Source organism: Carcharodon carcharias, chromosome 5, assembly GCF_017639515.1.
Source record: "Carcharodon carcharias isolate sCarCar2 chromosome 5, sCarCar2.pri, whole genome shotgun sequence".
NCBI classification, from domain to species: domain Eukaryota; kingdom Metazoa; phylum Chordata; class Chondrichthyes; order Lamniformes; family Lamnidae; genus Carcharodon; species Carcharodon carcharias.
Window position 1 is genome coordinate 90,907,868 of NC_054471.1, and position 25,809 is coordinate 90,933,676.

General features: G+C 40.9%; 1 protein-coding gene across 7 annotated transcripts in view; it reads left to right on the forward strand.

Moving 5' to 3' along the window:
- LOC121278050 (peroxidasin homolog) overlaps positions 1-25,809 on the forward strand; it is a 248,485-nt gene that overhangs the window by 203,410 nt on the left and 19,266 nt on the right. For 4 of the 7 annotated variants that reach the window (XM_041188078.1, XM_041188080.1, XM_041188081.1 and 1 more), the window contains 4 exons: positions 723-880; positions 4,467-5,970; positions 7,204-7,338; positions 10,845-11,053. In XM_041188078.1, coding sequence (XP_041044012.1) covers positions 723-880; positions 4,467-5,970; positions 7,204-7,338; positions 10,845-11,053 — 2,006 coding nt within the window. Of the gene's footprint in view, positions 1-722; positions 881-4,466; positions 5,971-7,203; positions 7,339-10,844; positions 11,054-19,837; positions 19,876-25,809 lie in introns of all 7 variants that reach the window. The other 3 variants (XM_041188084.1, XM_041188082.1, XM_041188079.1) reach the window with 3 other exon arrangements.

Here is a 25,809-nt window from a genome sequence, read left to right on the forward strand (position 1 = left end):
TGTTCATGACTTCTAGATTCAGCTCGGATAGGGAACAATATTATGCAGATCAGCAAGAGCATCAGAAATGAAGACTTTTGTCACTTTTTGTTCACACTTGTTTACCTTGTTTTCTTATTTAACAGTGTCTCCTTTTTTTTCTTATCTTTCTAACCATGTTGGACGATATAGTGCAGGTATAGTATCAGCTGTATTAACATTTTATATGTCCTGTGAGCTTCCCTTGTACCAAATACTTTGATGCAGCATGTTTTGATGCTATACATCTGTTAATTTCCTCCTTTTAAAATACACTTCAATCTTTTGATGGCCAGAATGCATTGTAAAATTTGACACCATGACTCATGTTTTGAGGCCATTTTATGCAATTTGCTTTTTTTTACATTCAGTATTGTTGGTCTATGTACTTTATTGCATACAGCATAAAGACAATCTTCCCCTTTAGCACTTATCCACCTTCTTTCAAAATTCATTTATTTGTGGATGTGACTGGAACAAATGAAAGTACTAAGAATCATTGCCATAATGCACTAGAGTAAGGTGGGCGAATGAGCAGATATAGTTTCAAGATTTGTTTTTCCCTTCTCAAGAAAGCCAGACTATATTAAGATGAATTGCATTTAAAAAAAAATCTGTTTTATTACCATGTAAACAAAATCAACTGACTGCTTTTTAAAGGAATAATAATGAGATATTTTTGTCTAAACATTGTTCTCGAACAGAAGGCCTCAAACCCCAAATGAACTGCTTGCCTTGTTCCGCTATCCACGACTTCCAATTGTTTTTGATCTTGCACGAGCAGGGGAAATTTTTGAACGGACTCTGCAACTCATTCAGGAACATGTCAATGATGGGCTGATGGTTGATCTGAATGGAACAGGTCAGTAAAGTTGGCCACCATGGTTGACTTCAAGTTGAAGCAATTTTTTCTATACAAATGTTGCCGAGAACCTACTATTCAAAGAATACCTTTCCTGAGACACATGTTCATTTGCCAATATAATGCTTTGTTGCTTAATTAAAGCAGCTGGATGAATACAATGGTTTGTTTCCTCACAAAGCTATTCCATCTAATAGGCTGAGCCAACATTTATCCCTCAACCAATGTGTAAAACAGATTATATAGTCAAATATCAAATTGCTGTTTGTGGATTGTTCCTGTATACAAATTGTGTGCCATGATTCCTACATTACAACAGTGACCACTCTTTAAAAATGGCTATATAGTGTTTTGAAAGAATGAAAGACCTTTTATATAGTGTTTTTCATGACCACTGGAATGTCAAAGTACTTTTGGAAAGTGGCCACTGTTGTAACATAGGAACATGGCAGCTAAATGTGCACAATAAACTCCCACACAGAGCAATGTGATGATGATTAGGTAATTTGTTTTTTGTGATGTTGATTGAGGGATAAATATTGGCCAGGATATTGGGAATAACTCCCTGCTGTTCTTCAAAATAATGCCATAGGCTCTCTTACATCTATCAGAGAGGGTGGATGGGGCCTCAATTTAACATCTCATCTGAAAGATGTGCTTCCTACTGTGCAGCGCAAACACATATTGTACTGGAGTGCCAGCCTTGATTTTTTTTTGTGCTTGAATCATGGTGTGGGACTTGAACCCACAGCCTTGTCCTTTGGGTTGTCCTAAGGTTGTAAAAGTTTCAAATTTGAAGTTCTCAATCTTGTGTTCAAATTCATCTCCCCTTTTTGAGGTAAATTCATGCATTTTTTTTTTTGTAAGTTAAATGAGATTACATTTGTATCATCACAATTATTTCCTTGTGGAAGTAGGTGAACATACAGTATATTTGCAGACTAGCTTTCATTATAGGCCCAGTAATTCTTCAATGCACAATCAATGTCATGCAATGTAGACGAGTATTGTCATTAGATTCATTCCATTGCATGATGTAGAATCAGGACAGCTGATAACATTTGATTGAGGGCCAAATTTCAAAATAATGCTTGAGGGACACTTTGAACAGTTTACCTTAAGGCAATGCCACATGGCTGTTTTTAATAACTTTTGCGCCAAGGCATATTCAAAGGAAAATACAGCTTATTGTGCATTTCACAGTATTTTGCACGCTTTTCTATTGCAGCACTGATTTAAGAGTTGAAAGAATTTAAATGTTCTTCAATTGGAGATTTTATGGTAGCTTGGTATAGTACAAGCTCCATTCATTGACATCTACTTTATTTTGCTGGTAATGAATATTGCTGATATCATCAAAAGTATGAAGCAAAACAAAAATACTGCAGTGCAACAAATTACAGAAGCATCGACTTGGCCAATATTATTCCAAAATCTTGGAAGATTAACAGGGGGCCTTTGACTGTCCACAATCTGCAGCACATCTTATTTTTTTGATGATTATAAAGAAAGTTGAATTAAATAAAATTGGCATGTGTAATAACACAATCACTGGATTCTATTAATTTTCCTTTAAGAACTGTTATCTTTCTGATTTTGGAGCTGATTAGAATCCCTTCATGTTTTGAGCTTAATAATGCACCTTAACCAAATCTAGGTAAAATATTTGCCATTTTTGAGTTTTAACATAAAAAAACTAAATAGTTTCCAACAAACTGCTGGTTACAACATTTTTGTGATTTGAGTTTCCTATTTAAACAAAGGAATCATAAAGCCTGTGACTGAGAAAGGGGAAGTATGGATCCTTAATTTTGCACAACATAGAGGTTCTATCTTCCTGTGATCTCTGGCTGCAAGTTGTACAATATCATTGAAACAAATTTTGTCTTAACTAGAATTCACAGGAGCTGTGTTTATTTGCCTTCCCTGTATTGTCAAGATCTTTGTCCCAAGTCTAATCATAAGTATGTTGCAATAAGCCCATAATATGTTTGTATTGTTAAGAAATGTGGGAAACCTCAACACATGTCTTACTGTGTGATGATGGTACTCCCAGTCCCCTTGCATTTCCCTGAGTGCTAATGACAGCAGGTATTCTCCGTTTCATTCACATTAGTTTTGTATTGTGTGGTTCTCTTTATGGAATTTGGTGTGAATTTCTCCAATCAGAGAGCTGGTTTCACATCTCCCAATTCTACTGTTAGATTAAGCGTGTTCTTATTTCTTGATCCCATTACTCAAACACTAAAGTTAGCAATCTTTCAAACATTTGGCAAATGGCAACTACAATTTAATTGGAAAAGGTGCTAAAACACATTAGTGAAGCAGTTTCTGTGAAGCTTGATTATTGAATATACTTTGAGGGTTTCTAATTCCCCCAGTTGTTCGCTTTGATCAGTACACAATGATCAAAATTAAATTGTTTTAAACCATCAAGCTTTGTCAGTAAATGTTTTCTTTGTTTCACCTCCAATGAATACTTTTAGTTGTCGTTCCTTGAAGACATTGCTCTTATCTTATAGTTACTTACCACAACTCACTGGCTTCTTGGTACAAATTCGAAATGACAGCAATTGGCAAGCTACTGTTAACAGGGAAACTTGGGGCAATAATGATCTCAGCAGAACTGGCCGTTGGAAACTTGAAGCTAAAGTAAAGGCATGTGGCTCTTTTTAAGAAAAGGCTGTTGAAACTACCACAGTGCTTTTTTCTGTTTCCCCATTTTTGGCTGTCAAGGCATATATTGAAATGAGGGTTTGATGGTTATCTGTTTGCTGAGAAGCTAACATGTTTTCAGAAGTACACCATTTATGTTCTGTATGCCAAAAGCAGCAAATAAAGAGTTACCTTTTTAAAATTAATTTAATTTGCATTTAATTTTACATAGCACATTTGAAGAACTAAGTCAAAGGTTAAGCAATTTTAAAATAGTAAACAGTATGTTTTGGATTGGAAACAACTAACATACCTTACAAAACCTGAGTTAAATTTCAAACTATGGTAAACCACAACTTCCCTTTCTGTAGTACCTTTAATATAGGAAAATGTCCAAAGGCACTTCACAGAGATGCAAAGAATAAAAAGGATTGTCAAGCCACAAGAGATGTTAGGAAGTTTTTCCAAAAGCTTAACTGAAGAGGTGTGTATAAAAAGGATCTTAAAGGTGACAGGGATTTAGAAAGGTAGTTCCAGACTGTAGGGCCTAGGTGGGTGATGGAATGGTGGCCGATTATGGTGTTAATGGACTGGATGATACAAAATAGGTTGGAGCCAGTGGAATGGAAAGTTCAGCAGGTGGTACAGTGTTCAAGAAAGTCAAAGATAGAGAACTTTGAGCTGGGGAGGGATTTGGACACCAGAAGTAGAATTTTAAATCTGATGCATTGAGAGACTGAGAACTGATGCACGTAACTGAAGTCAGAGTGATGGGGGAGCAGAAATTTGTACTCAGCAGTTTGCAAGCAGAAGAATTTTGTGGTTAAATTGATGGGATTTTTCTATACAGTTAAGTGGATATTTGTTTCCACTTTCACACAATTTGAATGTATGCACAAATGTGATTTCAATTTGCCTTTTCTTTCAATAGGTTTTCGCTATAATGACCTTTTGTCTCCAAGATTCCTGAACTTAGTTGCCAATCTGTCTGGCTGCACTGCCCACCGCCGAATCAATAACTGTTCTGACATTTGTTTTCATCAAAAGTACAGATCGCATGATGGAACATGCAACAATCTCCAGCACCCCATGTGGGGAGCTTCCCTTACAGCCTTTGAGCGACTCCTAAAATCAGTCTATGAAAATGGGTTTAATCTGCCAAGAGGAATTAATCGAAACCAGTTTTACAATGGATTTCCTCTCCCTCTACCTCGTCTCATTTCAACCTCTCTAGTAGGCACTGAGACCATTACGCCAGATGACCAGTACACACACATGCTGATGCAGTGGGGTCAGTTCCTTGACCATGACATAGATCTAACCGTTGCAGCACTAAGTCTATCCAGGTTTTCAGATGGTCAGCACTGCAGTTCTGTCTGTACAAATGATCCACCATGCTTTCCTATCTTGATTCCTCAAAATGACCCCAGAGTGCGTAATGGGGCACAATGCATGTTCTTTGTACGCTCCAGCCCTGTCTGTGGAAGTGGGATGACATCTTTGTTAATGGAGTCTGTGTATCCACGTGAACAGATCAATCAGTTGACTTCTTATATCGATGCATCCAACGTGTATGGGAGCTCAGATCAGGAAGCTGAAGAAATACGTGATCTGGCTAGCCAACGAGGCTTGTTAAAGCAAGGGATAGCGCATCGATTAGGGAAACCCCTTTTACCATTTGCTACTGGCCCACCAACTGAATGTATGAGAGACGAAAATGAAAGCCCTATTCCTTGTTTCTTGGCTGGAGATCAACGTTCCAATGAACACATGGGTTTAACTAGCATGCACACAGTCTGGTTCAGGGAGCACAATCGAATTGCCACTGAGCTCTTAAAATTAAATCCACATTGGGATGGTGAGACAATCTATCATGAATCACGTAAAATAGTTGGTGCCCAGATGCAGCACATAACCTATAGCCATTGGCTACCTAAAATCTTTGGTGATATTGGAATGAAGAAGTTCGGGGACTATAAAGGCTATGATCCTAATGTTAATGCAGGAATAGTGAATGTGTTTGCCACTGCAGCTTTTAGATTTGGGCACACACTTATCAATCCGATACTCTACCGCTTGGATGATACATTTCAACCCATTCCTCAAGGTCACCTTCCTCTTCACAAAGCATTCTTCTCTCCATTCAGGATAGTGAATGAGGGTGGCATTGACCCATTGCTGCGAGGTTTATTTGCTGTACCAGGGAAAATGCGAATTCCAACAGAGCTGGTAAATACAGAACTAACTGAAAGACTTTTCTCCATGGTACATGCAGTGGCACTGGATCTAGCTTCTATGAACATTCAGAGAGGTAGAGATCATGGGATACCTCCTTACAATGATTACAGAGTGTACTGCAATCTAAGCTCGGCTCATGATTTTGAGGACCTGAAAAATGAAATTAAGAATCCACGAATTAGGGAAAAACTCATGAAGTAAGTGTGGCCATTTTGATAGCTTAAAATCTTAATAGATATCAGTAGTAAAACTTTTGTAAATACACGGATTGTTGAAACATTAAGGCCCCAATTTTTACAGGAACAGGGAAGCTCTGTTTCCTTTAATGACAGAACATTATTTGCTTCTTGTTGATCTGCCCAGCAACTGACCAGGTCTATGATCTACTGAGCTGGGGGGTGGCTGAAGGCGTCCCTGAGAGGCCTGGGGGAGCCACCTCCAACCTACTGCAGAGTTTCCCAACATGTGGGTTACTCCTGTAACACCAATTAATTTCAAACCGGGCTCTCAATTGTATTGTAGGATCCCAATTTAAAAGATTAATGCATCTCTCCACAGCAAGTTGAAGACATGCTAAGCAGATTTCACATTTTAAGAGCCTAGCACCCCCTCTCCTATTTTACGTGGGAATAACATTGAGGCATATGATGTGAGAGTATGGTTTAAGGAGGTGTATTTTTATTAATGCTTGCAATTATCCTTCACTTCCACTGGATTAGATTGATTGATCCAACACAAATTGGTGCATATGAAACCGATGTACAAGTTGCACCAGTGGCTACCCATACTCGATGATTTAAGGGCAAAATTGCTCCCTGAATCATGTCACAAAAACACCTTTGTGATGTTTTAAAAAATCTATTATTCCGATTTCAGATATGGGTATCACTGGCAAGGCAGGCATTTTCTGCCCATCCCAGTGGCCCTGGCTAAGTGGCTTGCAAGGCTGATGGGTGAGTCTCAACAGAGGTACTTCAGAGTTGATGGGGGTCTGGCATCACATATAGGCCAGGTCAGATAAGGATGGCAGGCTTTCTTCCTTAAAGGACATCAGTGAACCAGTTGGGGCTTTACAACAATCTAACACCATCATGGGTACTTTTCAGAAAATGTCATGGGGGGACTTGCACTCAAGTTTCCCAGATTTTTAGTCCAGGCCTCTGTATTACAATACAGTGCTGTAACCACCACACTACCCTACCCTTTAAAATTGAATTTGAGAAACCAGTTTAAAACTAAGAGCAAAAAACTGCAGATGCTAGAAATCTGAAACAGAAAATGTTGAAAACACTAGCATGTCAGTCAGTATCTGTGGAGAGAACTAATGGATTAGTATTTCAGGTGGAGAGAACTGAGGAATTAGTATTCAGGCATTGAGCCTTTGTCAAAACTGTGTGAAATGTTTCTCTTTCTCTCATTGAACCTTACAGCTTATATGGTACACCCTTGAACATAGATTTGTTCCCTGCATTATTGGTGGAGGACTTGATACCTGGAACCAGATTAGGACCTACACTTTTGTGCTTGTTGGTTACACAATTTAAACGTCTTCGAGATGGCGATAGGTAAGTAGCAACCAGTGTAATGTTGATTTGTTTTGTTTATTTCAGTCAAGAAGGCATGCCTTCATTGTCTTGCTTATAAGCTCTAACTCAGTGGTATATAACTACAGCTAGAAAATCACTCTCCTTGAGGCAGATTCTGTTCCAAACCATGTACTTTTGAGTTGCCTAATGGCCCATTGGATAAAGGTGACCGGGTATAATGCTGTACTGTTCAGACCAGAAGATCCCAGTTTTGACTTGCTGATCTGTGCTTGGACAAAAGTTGAGGTTTTACCAGTCAGCTGCAGTGCCCTGATGTAGAAAGGGGAAAATCAGCTTAGATTCCCAGTGCAGATCCCAGTGACCCATGCTGGATTGAGTATATGTGAAAAAGAAAGACTTGTACTTGTGCAAAGCCATTTCTCATTTCTCTGAAATGCCTCAACATACTCCATAGACAACAAATCACTTTGAAATACAGTCACTCTTATTATGTTGGCAAATGCAGCAGGTATTTTACATACATCAAGATCCCAAATTTGAGATGAATGACAATTTTGGTGGTTTGTGTTGGAAGAAGGAATGTTGGCTGGGTCGTGGGATTATCGCTATTTGAAAAGCTCTATAGAGTTCTTAATGTGCACCTGAACCAGTGTAAAAGTGAGATGAGGCCTTAGTTTAACACGTCAGCTAAGAATTGCAATTCTTAGTATAGTACTCCCCGAGTACTTCACTACATGGTTAGTTTGATGCTTAAGACCTACAGTGGGGTATGACCCCATGACCACCTCACTCGGGGAAAGGTTTGCAATCAAGGTGATGCATGTAAATGGGCATTTTTATGTTGGAGGAGATCATGATTGCATTTAGCTGTGATTTCCCTGTGGTCACAAAGCCTCGCAACACTCAATGCCTAAGCTCGCTGAGAGAGAATGAACTCTTGGACAAGATAGAGAGATGCCAGAGTCAATGGAACTGTACATTAACAACAATCTCCAGAAGAAGGGATGATGGAAGAATTGGGATTTCAAGTTAATAGTTCAGGTGTTCCCCCATTCAAAGTGTGTTCTAATAGTGCATTTTCATTCCAGTGCGGTTTGTAAATTAGGTACATTCCTTGAATGGCACTGCTTCCATTTTTGTTTTAGCAAGTTTACTGTACAGGCGCAGTCTTCTTAAATACAAGCCACTGCTATGTCACTTCCCTTCCTCCTCCTACTGTTCACCCTCCCGCTCGCTGCTTCCCCGATCCTTACGCTCACCGACCTTTCTGCTTGCCACTTCTCTCTCCTGACCCTCCCACTCCTTCTTTATCACCACTTCCCTCTCCCCAGGGCTCGGGAGAGGGGCGGCAAGGGGGGAAGCAGCGAGGGAGCAAGAGGGGCTGTGAGTGGGTGAAAGGGATGGAGTGAGGCGGATAGTGGGCAGTGGTGAGTGAGAGGATCAGGGTCTGCACCACTGAGTGAGCGGGTCAGGAGAGGTGGTGAGCCGCCGGGTCGGGGAGAGCAGCAGTGAGCGAGAGGGCTGAGAGAGGCAGCGAGGTGGGGTGGGGGTCGGACAGGACAGCAGTGACCGGAGAGTTGGGGAGGGCAGCAGCAAACCAGAGGGTCAGGAGAGGCAGTGAGTGGGATGGTCGGGCAGGGCAGCAGTGAGTGGAGGGTCAGGGAAGGTAACAGTGAGTGAAAGGGTCAGGTGAGGCAGTGAACTGAAGGCAGGAAGTGGTGAGCGGGAGGTAAGTATGTTATGTAAGTAAGTTATGTTCTTGCTGTCTAATTTTTACAATAGAAACCTACTGCCTGCCTTGGACTTAGCAGGTCCCAGAAATCCTCTTATACTAATTCAGACTCACTTACTAACTCTCTCTAACTCGAGCAAGAGGGCTGGGAGAGGCAGCAAGTAGGGGGGTGGGGGTGTTGGGCAGGACAGCAGTGACTGCCTCTCCCGACCCTCTGGTTTGCCGCTGCCCTCCCCAACTCTCTGGTCACTGCTGTCCTGTCCGAAGCCCCCACTCACTGCCTCTCCCAACTCTCTCACTCGAGTTAGAGAGAGTTAGTAAGTGAGTGTGGGTTAGTATAAGAGGATTTCTGGGACCTGTTAAGTCCAAGGCAGCCAGTAGGTCCCTATTGTAAAAAAATTACAGACCAGAAATGTCACCTGCCTTTATTACATGTTTTCTCGTGGGAAAGTAATTTTTATTAGCATGTTTTCATTTAACATGCCATTTTTTAAGAACACATTAAAAGTGCTAAATGAGGGAAAGCTGTATTTTCTATTATCTTTCATATAATAACCTTTTCTTTATCTATTCATGTAAATTTTTATTCCCACTTAATAATACCTCCATTCAACATGTGTACGGTTTGGCTATTTAATCACTGAGGAGAAGAAGCAGCTTTGAGGTATGGCAGTACACTGAGGTGACTGCTGAGATACAAATGCTTCATCTTCCCCACCCTGCCCTTTGTATGATTACCTTTTGAAGTTTGCTTTACACCAAGACCTTGGTGGAATGAATCTCCTCCAATGTAATGAAGATGGGTTTTAAATACTTTCACTTTGTCCCAAGGTCGCTCCTGGGGGGTGTCCACTGCTGTCAAAATTCTAACCCATACCTTTATTTTCTTTAGATTTCACTACCAATGTGCTCTCCTTGCAGCCTTTCCTGCATCCATCTCTTTTAACCATTTGTAACTTATTCAGAATGCCATGGCATGTACCTTCATCTACACATAGTCCCATTCTTAATCACCCCACTATTCCCAAGTTCTAGTGGTATACTTTTCTCCAGTAAAGTGGTCTTTAAATTCCTGTCTTTGCTTTCAAATTCCTCTGTTGCTTCACACCACCCTGCCTAGGCAATCTCCTGAAGTTGCATATTCTTTCCTTCTCTTGCCCTCTACTGCTCTGGCAGTGTTTGTCCTCTATGGCTCCACTGCACCTTTGGCTGCTTCCTTAACTGCTCTCTGAAATAACCTTTACTGATCCTTTCCCTGTGCAGCTTTCAAAAGTTTCCCAAAAACTCTTCTCTTCGGTCAAGCTTTGATGCCCTCCCACAACCTTGTTGCCCTTTCTTTCTGCTTCATGGTCCACTGTGTAAAGTGTTATCTCCTGTACATTAAGAGATATCTCCTGTACATAAGGAGAATGATGGAAATGTAAATCATGACCGAACACATCTATATGATTAAGTTGTTACATTATTTCACAATCTGGTAAACCAGGGGGCATATGAACACAGTGTATAAATGTATTTAAAATGACATTTCCGAATTGTTCACATCTATTGCATTTTTGTAGGATTTTTTTGTCAAATGGAAATTGATAAATATAAACTTGGGCTTGAAATTTTGCCAATCTAATTGCTGACATTGAATAAAAAAAACACATCTAAATCTGTTGAACAGGACAGGGAATGTAGAATTAAGAATAAGGGACACCCAGAAGGCATCTGTAATGAAACAATGAATTGAAGTAGCTTTGAGGACCTTGATAGACTTAAAATTATTCTTTTTCCAATGGACAAACAGGTTCTGGTATGAGAATCCTGGGGTGTTCACTCCAGCCCAGCTGACTCAGATCAAGCAGACTTCCCTTGCCCGTGTCTTATGTGACAATGGAGACAACATCACCAGGATACAGACTGATGTATTCAGAGTGGCAGAATATCCTCATGGTTATCAGAACTGTGATGATATACCAAAAATTGACTTGCGGATGTGGCAAGATTGTTGTGAAGGTTTGTAATTATTTAATGGATCACATTTGAGTGCTGGGTGGACACTTGAACATTTTGAAACAATTTGGTGATTTTATAAACTGTTTATAAGGAATATAATATGAAATTCCTGTTTACCAAGACCAGTTCCCACACTAAATGTGAATAATTATTTGCATCTGTTGTAAAAGTTCTAGCTATTTAGCTGCAGTCATAGTTTAAATCAATGGTGCGAAGTTAATGTTCTGTTGTAGAGGTTCTGCAATCTTTTAATTTGCTCTGACCTCTATGCTTCCCAAAACACCCAGTTCAGTGGCAAGAATAAAAACAAAAATGCTGGAAAAACTCAGATCTGGCAGCATCTATGGAGAGAGAAACAGACTTAACGTTTCGAGTGTTCTGAATAAGAGTCCCACGGACTCAAAACGTTAAGTCTGTTTCTCTCTCCACAGATGCTGCCAGACCTGCTAAATTTTTCCAGCATTTTGTTTCAATTTCAGATTTCCAGCATCCGCAGTATTTTGCTTTCAAATCAGTGGTGAGAATCTTTTTTTTTACTGGATGCCAGGAAAAAAGTATATATATACATATATATATATATATAAAACATTCAAATGTGAGTCTTTTTTCATATGTTTCTGTGTTTAATTTTTGGAGCATATATCTTCACCACAATAGATATATATATTAAAAAAACCAAAATGTTTCACAGAAGAGAAATGGGAAACAATAGCTAAGACAGATGACCAAAAGCATAGTTAGAAGATTTTAAATCTAGAGAAATTACCATTTGGTAAGTTGAACAGGTTTAGGCATGGCATTCTAGAAAATAAGACCAAAATAACAGCTTTTTGTCACCAAGGTTAGAATTCTTTGCAATCGCGCAAGGGCTCAATGAGATGAGCAAGCAAAATTTATTATGTAATAGGATGTGGACTGTGAAATTTTGCAGTTTGTAAAAGCTGGTACTCAGGAACCTGACAAGGATATCATTAAACACATCATGGGATCTGGGTGTACAGGTCCACAGGTCACTGAAAATGGCAATGCAGGTGGATAAGTTAGTCAGGAAGGCATATGGCATGCTTGCCTTCATCGGCACCTTCCCATGCAATCACAAAAGATGCAACACCAGCCCCTTTACCTCCTCCCTCCTCAGCGTCCAAGGCCCAAAACACTCCTTTCAGGTGTAGCAGCACTTCACTTGCACCTCCTTCAATTTGGTCTATTGCATTTGCTGCTCCCAATGCATTCTCCTCTGCACTGGGGACTAAACGTAGACTGGGTGACTGCTTTGCGGAACACTTTCACTCAGTCCTCAAGCATGACCTAGCCCTCCCAGTCGCTTGCCATTTCAACACACGCCATCTTGCTGTCATGCCCACATGTACGTCCTTCCCCAACCTCACCACCCCACAGGGCCATCTGTCACTTATTTCTTTGTTGTGCTTTCACAGAGCACTGACCCTTATTTTCCAATTAACACATCCTGCTTTCTTAACTTTATGCTACTATCAGCACCTTCTTTAGTCTTTACCACTGCCATTAACACTCCCCTTGTCTTGTATCTAAGACATCTTTGTCAATCTCTCCCTGGCTGTCATCTATCCCTGACATTATACCTTGCTGCACCTGCTCCACCCCCTCTTAAACAGTATAAAATCCTTCACATTTCTTCTTCTCTTTAGCTCTGGGCCGACACACCACACTCTGAAACCAGATGCCACCTCAGCCAGATGCTGTGGATCTCTCCTCAACTTCCCCCAGATATTTCTCTCACTGTGAGCCAATCAGTCTTGCTGAACTCTGTTTTTCACATGAGGGCTTCTGTTCTCCACTTTCCAAGAACTCACCTTGAAATCTTCTCCCAAACTGACTTTTTCTTTCAGATGCTTTCTGCAAGGGTTCACCTCCAGGGTTTTGAACTCTCCTTCCGATGTTCCTCTCCCCTGGGTCACTATATGCATTCAAGTTCCCTTCCACACACACTCTCTCACACACTCTGATAACAGTGCACTGGTTCACATGCCCATAGCAAAGAGTTACAGACCTTCAGTTGTCTCTTTGTACCTTTTTTCCCTCTTGCAAGCTGTTCTCGCTTTAAACCTGCTTTTTGCAGCTTTTGTCTCTTTAAATCTGAAGCTTGGAGCCTTTCTCTCTGCCCCTCATTCTTAACTTCACTTAAAGAACCTTTTTCAGGTTCCTGTCCTTCCTTTGACTAGAAGGTCTGTTTGGGACTTTCCCCTGTTCCCCTGGATTTGGGGAAATCCTCTGGATTTTCTTTAGCTTGGGCTTGCTATCTGTCCCTTTTGCTCCAGTTTCTTTCTGGCAGCTACTCAGCTGAACTCAAACAGCTTCCAGAATCAAACTGCTGTTTCTCTTTTCCTGTGTGCATCTGTGGGAGGGACCTGCCTCTCTGTGCTCCTGTTGCTAGGCAACAGCACTTTTTTTCTACTCTTGTTTGTTTAACTTAGCTTTCAGACATAAAACTCATGAGAAATGCAAGTACCTTTAAAGTGAAACAAACTTAACTTGACCTCTTAACATGTACAGAAAAACAATCAAACTTAAACATTAAAGCTAAAACTCATTCCTAACGCATACAAATACCAATATAACTTAATTAAACTATCTCTATTTCCAAACAATACTATGTACAGTATAGGTTTCCTTATTTAAGGAAAGATGTAAATGCATTGGAAGCAGTTCAGAAAAGGTTTACCAGATTAATACCTTGAATGGGTGGGCTGTCTTATGAAGAACGGCTGGACAGGCAAGGCTTGTATCCACTGGAGTTTAGAGGAGTAAGAAGTGACTTGATTGAAGCATATAAGTTCCTGAGGGGTCTTGACAGGGTGGATGTGGAGAGGATGTTCCTTCTTAGTGAGTCTAGAACTAGGGGTCATTGTTTGAAAATAAGGGATCACCCATTTAAGGCAGATGAGGAAAATTTTTTTCTCTGAGGGTTGAGAGACTTTGGAATTCTGTTCCACAAAAGGTGGTTGAGGCAAAGATTTGGGGCAGGACTTTCCCTCCATTGCAGGGGATGTGCGGGAGCGGGCGTGGGCAGGCAGGTTCCTGATTGGCGCCCCCGGTTGGAGTGACGCCACCGTTTTTCATGGGCGGACCAATTAAGGCTGAGCGCTCCCTGTGCAGGTGGGGGGGATTCCCTCAGCCGAGAGTGCGCTCTTTCGCACATGCGCATGAAAGAGTGCACTCATCTCCCTGAGGCTAAGTGCTGCCTCAGGAAGATCGTTAGGAGTTTAAAACATTTTTTCAAGGGCACGAAAAAATTTTCCTGACATGTTCCCTCGTATGACATGTCGATTTCTTTATTTAAACATTTCATACAAATTTTAAAACCCTCATGAAACCTCATCCAGCCTGTGGATGAGGTTTCATATTTTTTCTGAAGGCCACCAGGGCTCCTGACCTGCCCTCCACCCTTAAGGTTGGACGGGCAAGTCCATTAATTGTTTTAATTACTTTCCTAAAGGCCTTAAATGGCCGTTGACAGTTCAGTGGGTGCGCAGCCAAGTCGGCTGCGCGCCCGCCAAACTGAGAACCTAAATGATGCAGGTTGACGTCGGGACACACGCCCCCACTCGCCAACCGGAAGATGCAGCCCTTTGAATATCTTTAAGGCAGAGGTAAATAGATTCTTGATAAGCAAGGGGGTGAAAGGTTATTGGCAATAGGAAAGAATGTGATATTGAGGTTAAAATTTGATCTTATTGAATGGCAGAGGAGATTCGAGGAGCCAAGTGGCCTACTCCTCCTAATTTGTAAGTTCATTGAAGAATCATCAGAACAGGCTTTACTGTTGGGGATGAATTTAGGGAACTGTCAGAAAACTGAGAAAAGCATTTGAAGATGGTCATTTGGGGGAGAATTTTCAGGGGGGTGCGGTGGTTGGGCAGGAGTGGGGGCAGGTAAGTGTGCAGCTGATTGCTGCCTGCAATTGGCTGGGTGCTGCCATTTTGCGTGGGTGGGTCAATTAAGGCCCGCCCAGCGTGACGTGCACCCAGAAGTGCTGAGCACTCCCTTTGTGGGCAGGGGGAAGAGGGAGAGTCAGGGCCTGCGCTCTTTTGCGCATGCACGCAAAAGAGTACAGCCATCTCCCTGAGGCACAGAGCTGCATCAGGGAGATAATTTTGATTTCTAAAAATTATAATAAAGAAAATAAAAATTTTTAAGGCATGCCCCCCTCATGTGACAGTGTCACATGAGCTGGGGCATGTCAATGAATTTTAATTAAAAAATTTATTTAATTTACAACCCTTCGTGAAACCTCATCCCCCCTGCCAAACTGAGGATCTGAATGATGCGTGGTGATGTCAGGACGCACGCCTATCCTCACCACGCACCATTTTACGCAAAGGTAAGCGGGGCCCGCCCCCACTCGCTGACTCGAAGATTCTGCCTTTGAAGTTATTAGTTAGCTAAAAGGATATATAGGAACCCATTGGAAGCTGCAAGCAAACTGTAGACTATTTTGTACAAGGACTGTAATTCCAAGGAACCTGTGTTGAGTGTAAAAGGGAATGTTCATCTCTGTAGTTTGAAGTATAAGTTGCCTACAGAAATAAAATAATATTTAGTTAAGAGTGCTTTTACAAACATGGAACAGGAGTATGCTATTCGGCCCCTTGAGCCTGCTCTGCCATCTAGTAAGATCATGGCTGATCTGATAGTAACCTGAAATCTGCTTTTGCCTATGCATGACAGCCTATCAACCCCTTCCTTACCAAGAAACGATCCATATCTACCTTAAAAATAGTCAAAGTTCCTGCTTCCTCCACCTTTTCAGGAAGAGCATTCCAAAGACTTGCGACCCTCTGAAAAAAAAAATTTCGCCTCATCTCCATTTTAAATGGGCAACCCCTTATTTTTAAACAGTGACCCCTAGTTCTAGATTCTCCCACAAGAGGAAACATCATCTCCACACATTGTCAAGACCCCTCAGGATCTTGTGTTTCAATCAAATTACCTCTTTACTCTTCTAAACTCCAGTGGACACAAGCCTAGCACTGTCCAACCTCTCATCATAAGACAATCCACCCATTCCAGGTATTAGTCTGGTAAACCTTCTCTGAACTGCTTCCAATGCATTTATATCCTTCCTTAAATAAGGTGACATAGTACTCCAGATGCGGTCTCACGAGTGCTCTGTGTAACTGAAGCATAACCTCCCTACTTTTGTATTCAGTTTCCTTTGCAATAACTGATAACATTCTATTAGTTTTCCTAATTACTTACTGTACCTGCATACTTTGCTTTTTGCAATTCATGCACGAAGGCACCCAGATCCCTCTGCATCTCAGCTCTGCAATCTCTCACCATTTAGATAATATGCATCTATTTTATTCTTGTAGCCAAAATGGACAATTTCACATTTTCCCACATTATACTCCATTTGCCAGATCCTTGCCCACTCATTTATCCTATCGATATCTTTTTGTAGCCTCCTTATGTCCTCTTCACAGCTTACTTTCCTACCTATCTTTGTGTCATCAGCAAATTTGGCAACCATCACAACCATCCTTTCATCCAAATCATTTATATATAAATTGTAAACAGTTAAAGTCCCAGCACTTATCCCTGTGGCACACCATTCATTACATCTTGCAAACCTGAAAGACCCATTATGCCGACTTTTAGCTTCCTGTTAGCAAGCCAATCTTCTATCCATTGTTATGACGTGACAGATGATGTGTGCCAGGCGGATCAGATCCACAAGGGAATCTTGATCATGCACTCACAGCGATTTTGCGATTTGTATTTTATTTCGAGATATGTGCCCTGACTTCAGTAGCAATAACTCCACCAATACTGTAGAGATTTTTTACAAAACTGAATTAAACATTTATTAACAAAAAAAATTTCAAGCACATACATGGGTCTACAAATTACTACTATAATAACTCTTAGAACCCCTAATTAATCTGGCTTCGAGTTACTTCCCCCCATTAAGACAACGGTAAAAAAATAGATTTAAACAGATCCAGGCAAATCAACACAATACCCTGGGCAGTAGAATTCAAAGCTTTGGTTTCTGTAGACAGCAGCTTAATGCAGCTTAATTGGAGGCTTATAACACTTCTGGGCCAAGCACGAACTTCGCGCATACGCACGAGTAAGTGCTTCATAGGGAAGAATTTTCCCCTCATCGGTGGGGGGTTCAGGAGTGGGCACGCCTCCAATCAGCGCCCCTGATCAGGGATATGCTGCCATTTTACGTGGGCAGGCCAATTAAGGCAATGCACTCCCTGTGTGGGCGGTGGGGGGGTGGTGGTGGGATTCCCTGAGCCAGGAGTGCGCTCTTTTGTGCATGTGCACGAAAGAGTGCACTCATCCCCCTGAGGCTAAGTACTGCCTCAGGGAGATCGGTGCCAAATTTAAAAATGGTGCATGCGGACAAATGAAATTTCCCTGACATGTCCCCTCATGTGACACTGTCACATGAGTTGGGACATGTCCATCACTTTTAAGTAAACTTCTATTAAATTTTTAAAAACCTACATGAAACCTCATCATGCCCGTGGATGAGGTTTCATGTTTTTTATGAAGCCCACCAAGGCTCCCGGCCTGCCCACCAACCTTAAGGTTGGACAGGCAGGTTCATTAACTAGCCTAATTACTTTTTAAGTGGCCTCAGTAGGCTGTTGACAGGTCGGCAGGCGCACAACAGATTCAGCTGCACCCCCGCCGACCTGAAAATTGAAATGACATGGGGTGACATCAGGAGTTCCACCCGACGTCATCCCGCATCATTTTACGCATCGGCAAGCAGGCCCCACCCCCCGCTCACCAACTTCAATACTCTGCCCATAGTCTTTGAGGCACAAAGCTGCCTCTGAGGTGAAGAGATATGAAAAAAAAATTGCAATTAAAATGTAATGAAACAGGTCCCCTCATGCGACTCTGTCACGTGACCAGGGACGTGTTACTAATGAAAAAATGAAGTGTTTATTTTATTTTTATTTGCCTTTGGAAACTTCATCCTGCCTGTGGATGAGGTTTCCAAAAAAATGCAAAGGCCTTTTCACCTGCCCACCAATCATTAGGTTGGACGGACAGTGAAAAATTTAAGTTAATTGATGACTTAATGGCCTTAACAGGCCTTTTAATTGTCGGCGGGCGAGCTGCCGGCTCTGGCAAGTATCCACTGATTGAACTATAGCGCGACTGCAAGTTGACTCGGCCGGCGTCAATGCGCATCATTTCATGCTTCAGCAGGTTGGGTGCCGCCCACCCACTGAGTGAAAATTGCTGCCCTTAGCCTTTTCTCCTGTATACACGTTTCTCTCTTTTAATGCAAATTCCATCGTTCCCATATGTCTTTGGAACTTTACCTTTCTCATAATATAAATCTTTTCATGGTGCTAATACTATCAGTAACCTTTCAGGGGGGGAGAAAACATACTGCTTGTCCTAGCTTCTCTGGCTAGGTATAACAACCTGGCTTCTCTGGCTAGGTGTAACATCCTACCATCTCTTTGAAATTCAAACTAGCCTGATTTATCTACAGGTGCAAATTCTCCTTAACTCACGTTCTAAAACTTCAGCCATGTATTTAGCTTATCTTTTGATGAGTCAAAGGCCCCAAACTATCCAAACCCCACTATTAACCTACTTTTACAATAAATCACAATGATATTATGAGAATAATTGTACTTTCATGACACCATGCCAAAATGTTACCCCCTATACCATGAGCTTTTATTTTCAACAATAACCTTTGGTGTGGCACTTTATTAAATGCCTTCGGGAAATCTAAGTGCAGTACGTCCGCTGATTTCCCCTTTATCCACAGTACATTACTTTCTCAAAGAACTCCAATAAGTTGGTTAAATATGATTTCCCTTTCACAAATCCATGTTGACTCTGCCTAATTACCTTGAATTTATCCAAGTGCCCTGCTATTACTTCTTTAATAATCACTTCTAACATTTTCCCTATAACAGATGTAAAGCTAACTGGCCTGTAGTTTCCTACTTTCTGTCTCCTTCATTATGGGGAGGCGGTGGCATAATGGTATTGTCACTGGACTAATATTCCAGAGGCTCAGGGTAATGCTGTGGGGACCATCGGCAGATGGCGAAATTTGAATTCAATAAAAATCCATAAGTATAAGTCTGATGATGACCATGAAACAATTGCTGATTGTTGTAAAAACTCATCCGGTTCACCAATGTCCTTTAGGGAAGGAAATCTGCTGTCCTTGCCTGGTCTGGCCTACATGTGACTCCAGACCCACAGCAATGTGGTTGACTCTTAACTGCCCTCTGAACAAGGACAATTAGGGATGGGCAACTATCTCACAAGCCATTTCTTTTAAGACCCTAGGATGAAGTCCAATAGGACCGGGCACATGTCAGCCCACAGCTCCAACAATTTACTCAGTACCATTTGTCTTGTGATTGTAATTTTCCTGAATCCCTCCCTAGCTTCCATTTCCTGGTTCTAGGATGTTACTTGTATCTTCTAAAGCAAAGAGTGAAGCAAAATACATGTCCAATTCATCTGCAATTTCCTTGTTTTCCATTATCAATTTCCCAGACTCATTTTCTATAGGATCAACACTCGCCTCATTAACTTGTTTCTTTTTAAAATATTTATGGAAACTCTTACTATCTGTTCTTATATTTCTGATTAACTGTCTCTTGTACTCTGATTTTTTCCTCCTCATTAATCTTTTAGTCAGCCTTTGCTGTTATATTCTGTCTAATCTTCTGGCCTTCCTCCTATCTTTGCACAATTATATACTTTTTCTTTATGTTTGATGCTATCTTTAACCCACAGATGGAGTGTCCGTCCCTTCGACTTTTTCTTACTTGTTGGTATGTATCTATTCTTTACATTCTGAAATGTGCCCGTAAATGTATGCCATTGCATCTCTTTTGATCTATCCCTTAATCTAACTTGCCAGTTCACTTTAGCCAGCTCTGCTTTCATGCTCTCATAATTGCTCATTAAGCTTAAATACATAGTCTTGGATCCACTCCTCTCCTTCAAACTGAATGTAAAATTCAATCATATTATGGTTGCTGCTACCTCAGGGTGCCTTCACTATGAGGTCATTAATTAATCCAATCCTGTTGCACAATACCAGATCTAGTATAGCCTGCTCTCTGGTTGGCTCCAGAACTAAGAAACTATCCCGAAAACATTCTATGAACTTCTCATCCAGGCTACCTTTGCCCATTTGACTTATCCAGTCTATATGCGGATTAAAACACCCATGATTATCGCTGCTGTTTCCTGACAAGCTCCCATTATTTCTTCCTTTATGCTCCATCCTACTGTGTGGTTACTATTAGGGGGCCTGTACACGACACCCATAAGTGACTTCTTGCCTTTACAATTTCTCATCTCTACCCAAACCGTTTCCACATCCTGTTTCCTGGACTTAGGTCATACCCCCTCTATTATGCTAACACCATCATTAACTAATAGAGCCACCCCTCTACCTTTTCCTTGCTTCCTGTCCTTCCTAAATGTCCTATACCCTTTAATATTCAGGTCCCAATCCATGTCCTCCTGCAGCCATGTAATGGCTATCAAATTGTACTTATTTATTTCTGTGCGCTCTCTAAAACAGAATGCTTCATGCATTCAGATTCAGAGCATTTAATTTAATCCTTTTATTCTTTTTATAACCTCCACCTGTTCTGTTGCTTTACTATTGGATTTGTACTCTCTATCCCTTCCTGTTACAGTCTGCTTTTCATTTCCCATAACAATACCTTTCTCTTTTGCCTTGTCCCTTTGATTTAGCATATCTTCCCAAATTTGTACCTTTGCCCCCAGTATTAGTTTTAAACCAGCTTTACTTCCCTTGTCATGGGGCTCACAAGAGCACCAATCCCAGCATTGATCAGGTGTAGACCATCCCAACAGTACAGATCCCACTTTCCCCAGTATTGGTTCCAGTGTCCCACGAGCCAGAACCCACCTCTCCCACACCAGGCCTTGAGCCACGTGTTCATCCCCCTAATCTGATTTGTCCTATGCCAATTTGCATGTGGCTTGGATAATGATCCAGAGATTATGACCCCTGAGATTTTGCTTCTCTATTTGGTGCCAAGCTCCTCATACTGACTACTGTTATTATATGGCAGATGATGTGTGTCAGGCGGACTAAATCCACAAGGGAAACTTGGTCACGCAATCACAACAGTTTTGTAATTTGTATTTATTATGAGAACATGTGTACACTCAATTCAGAAGGAATAAGTCCACCAAAATCTCTAGAGATTTTAAAAATTAAATTAAAATGTTTTTAAAAGAAAAGATTTCAAGCACATACATAAGACTACAATTACTTAATACTATAACAAATGCTAAAATTCCTAATTAACCTGATTCCCCCTTTAAGGCAACAGGCCAAAGAGATTTTAGATTTTACAAAACCCTAGCAAGTTAACACAGCACCCACTTGACAGTGGACTTACAAATGGCTTCCTTCCAAGTTAATTACTGGACACAACAGACTTATGCACAAATGGCTGGAGGCTTCTTCAAGGCTGTTTCACACACTCCTGTTAGATCTTACATGGCCCCCAACATTGCCTTTCATTCTCCTTTATATATGTTTCTCTCTCTTTAATATGTAAATTCCATTGTTCCATATATCTTTGAAACTGTACCTTACCCATAACGTAAAAACTTGCATGTTGCCAATATTGTCAGTAACCTTTGGGAAAAATAAACACACTCCTTAGCCTTACGCATCAGACTAGTGTAAAAAGACTAACATCCCTTTGAAATCCAAACAATCTCTTCACTTATCTAAAAATGCAAATTCTCTTCATACCTTGCATGCTAAGACAGCATCCATGTTTACTCATCAGCATTTCAAGTACATTTCTACATTTAGCTTCTTTTGATAATTTCAAGCTTACAGTCTACCTGACTCCAAACGTAATTAAAGCACACAGACAGAACCATCTACACTTACACCCATAAATCTACTTTACAACAAACCGGAATAATATTATGAAAATTATTATACTTTTCTAACACAATGCAGAACTTCCTTCTTTGTCCTGCCTATGTTGTTGGTACCAACGTGGACCACAGCAATTGGGTCATCCCCTTCCCAATGCAAATTCCTCCCCAGCCCCTAGCAGACGTCCTGAACCCTGGCACCAGGCAGGCAACACAACCGTCGGGACTCACACTCTTTGCTGCAGAGAACGGTTTCAATCCCTCTTTGACTATACTGTCCCCTACTACCACTACATTCCTTGTAACTCCCCTCACTTGAATGGCTTCCTGTCACACTGTGCCATGTCCAGTTAGATCATCCACCCAGTCTCATCCAAACAAGCTGAAAAAAACTTAAACCTGTTGGACAATTGCAAGGGCTGAGGCTCGTGCACTCCATCCCTCTGGGTCCCCTTACCTGCCTCACTTGCAGTCACACTCTCCTTTCCCTGACCACTGACCAAACCAGAAGACCCTATCCTAAGGGGTGTGGCTGCCTCCTGAAATAAATTGTCCAGGTAACTTCCCCCTCCCTGATACGCCGCAGTATCTGCAGTTCGGCCTCCAGCTCAATAACTTGGAGCCGAAGTTCCTGCAACCACAAACACTTATTGCAGATGTGTTTGCCCTGGATCTCATGAGTATCCAGAAGGCCCCACACCCTGCAATCACAGCACATTAGCTGCCCTGCCATCTCCAATATGTGTTAATTAATTAATTGCTAATTAATTATAATTAATAAAAAATCTACACCTCCCAATAGGTTTTGGCACTGCCAGTGAACTTTACAATACTGACAAAACAATACAGTACATACAATTGGCTGATTGAACTAATAATACCAGCTACTGGTTTACCTGCTTCTGCTGCACCAAAGTGGAAAACAAATACTGGAGAATAGAAGAAAAAAATCACCTCCCTGCCCTTCACTGAACTCCCTACTCAGCACACTTCTTGCAGTGAACCTTACTTAAAGCACCTCTTTCCCCTATGCACTGAATCCCACTTTGAACCAAATTCCCAAATATACTCACTCGTTTTCCGCCTCAGTCAGGCCAAAGTCTCCTCTCACTGACCGTACGCCCCTTACTAACTTACTCTTAGTCATTTGTTATAAGAAAAGTTTTAAAATGTGAAATCTTGTGTCATTCTTCTTGTGTCTTAACTGGAAGTTCGAATCCCTTTTAAAAGTTAATAGGTTTCCATGGGCATCGTAACAAGATAGCAAAAGGATTTCAACAATAAAGTGAGAGTAGAGACAGGTCATGTTCACATGAAGCAAATGGTCTTGGTGATGGATACACATAAGGTATGAAGCTCAGTTCTGCAAAGAACACTGAGATTATGCGTCATTTGGCTCAACTTGAGCAAAAAGCTCATGGATTTGGTGTTGATAGCATGGTATGGAGTTTCTGACAGGGTCAGAAAATACTTTGATGGTCGGTGAGCAAGGGAAAATGTTGAGTGGTCTAAAGTCGGGTTGAAGGAGCAAAATGAATCCTAGTAGAATAGTTGAAACTGGTATTCGTGAAGGAGGGAATGAGGGAGAAGCTATAGACAGAGGGTCAGGGCTAAGTTGAGAAAGGACCGAGGGTGGGTGGGTAGTTGATGGTTGGAGTTGATGTTGATATCGATTTCAAGTTTGATCTACTTTTCAAAAGATGTTCAGATTGAACAAATGCTACTCGCAATTCAGCAATATCAACTTACATTTAAATAACATTTTAAATAGTGGTTTGGTAGTGCAGAACTTGAGTATCGCTAATAAAGATATTTTGTTGAAGCTTTTCGCCTTGCACTCATCAGGACAATCACAAGAATACCAATGTTAGGGTGAGCAACAGGCTCACGTTTAAATAGTGCCTTTAATGTAGTAAACATAGAATTGGAAGTGCACAGATATCTCAGACATTTGTAGGGCTGTAAGAGGTTACATAGATATGGAAGAATGAGGTCATGGAGGCATTTGAAACAAAGATATTAATTTTAAAATCAAGGTATCGCTGGACAAGGAGTCCGTATAGGTCGGGGAGTACAGGTTTGATTAGTGAACGAGACTATTGAGTTAGGAAATGGAGTTTTGGATGAGATCAAAGGAGGAAATATTGAGGCGAGAGTTGCCAAAAGCTGGGTGACTTTTAAGAGGATCTTAGAAGAGGATAGGGAGATGGAAAGAGAAACAAGTTTGAAGAAGGAGCTCCATTGTGAAACCACTGAATGCATGGCTACAGGTGATGGGGTGACAGGAAGAAGGAAGGGATGCACAAGGGGTTAGAATTGCAGGAACGTAGAGATCAGACACTGTCTTTGTTTTGCTATGGCTTTGCAATCGGAATGAATGTAAATACTCTGTTTCTCATTTTCTACCTTTCCCTCCCCCTCCCCATTCCAGTTCATGTTCTGAATACAGAAAATCCTGACTTCTTTGTCACATCTGGGTTCAACATTATTCAACATACATCCTTTCTATTTCCGGCCAAGTGGAAAGTTTTCCAACTGCAAAATGGTTTAGCCATTTATCAAATGCAAGCAGGTTCTTGGCTGTGATTTACTCAAAAGTAGTGGGACTGTGACTGCAGCTGCATTTTTTAAAAATAAATTAAATATTCAGTGCAAGAAGTGTTAAATAATTTAGTGTTTGGAAAAAGTAAAGAAATATTGCAAGCTGGTCAGTATCTGTAAAGGTAAAGGGCAGGTTTTAATGTTTAGGGTCAGATCCCTTTTCAGAGCTTCTTGTCTCTCAAGTTATCTTTTGTATATTTGTTTATTAAAGTACTTGTGTGCTAGAACACAGAAGGGTCTTATTTACCCCAGGAATAAGCAAAATGTTCTCACTTTTCTGAGCTAGAATCGTTATCGTTCTGACTTTCTCTAGAATCATTTGGTCAAAAAATTCCTGCTTTTAAGTATAGTTGTGACATTTTCCTGTAATATAGTTGTATAACTGTTCATTCCTAATGTACCTTGTCATCTTATTGTATTCTAGGCAAGTTTCTAACATTGAAATGAAAAAAAATTAAGGTGAGATAGTGTTGCATTCTTCTGTGTGAATTTGCTGGCAGACTGGAATGATTTCCATTCATTCAGCCTTGGTTGGACATTGTCTAGACAAGTGGACTGTAGCTGTTACTTCTGTTTGTGTTCACTAGTTCAGCAGGAGCCAGTATTCTCATCTGAAATTGCAGATGTCTTAAATTAAAGGCACAGCCAAAAGTGATAGAATTTTTTGAAAGTTGTGCAAAATTCAATTTCAACTGGCACAACTTGGTCATATCTTCGTATTCAGGTTGAAAAGAATTTTCCTAAAGTTGTTGAATTTTTGTTTTGGTTCCAGTGCACTACTTTTTGCCTCAAGGATATGAAATGAGAGCTATTGCCTCTGTGACAACCCAATAGAAGTCTGGGTCATAAAGTTTTATGGGGGAATGTCAACCAGAAGGAAAGCTGGATGTGGCCAATAGAGGTGTTAGTCAAAAGAGCAGCAACAGTGGTAGCAATATTTCATGCCAACAAAGAACCACCTAATCATGTGGTTCTGGTCACACAATGAAGCAACAAAGTCGATAAATTATTGATATATCGGGCTTCATGAAGGAGCAAATTGTACTTCTACGATGGAAACAACTTGCATTTATATAACCACTGTAACATGGTAATACTCTGAAAGACTGTTGCTGATCAAAACTTAGCACCAAGGAGATATTACTAAAGGCTCAGTCAAAGAGAGAGGTTTTAAGGAACCTGTTAAAGAGAGAAAAGAGAGGTGACAAGGTTGAGGGAGAGAA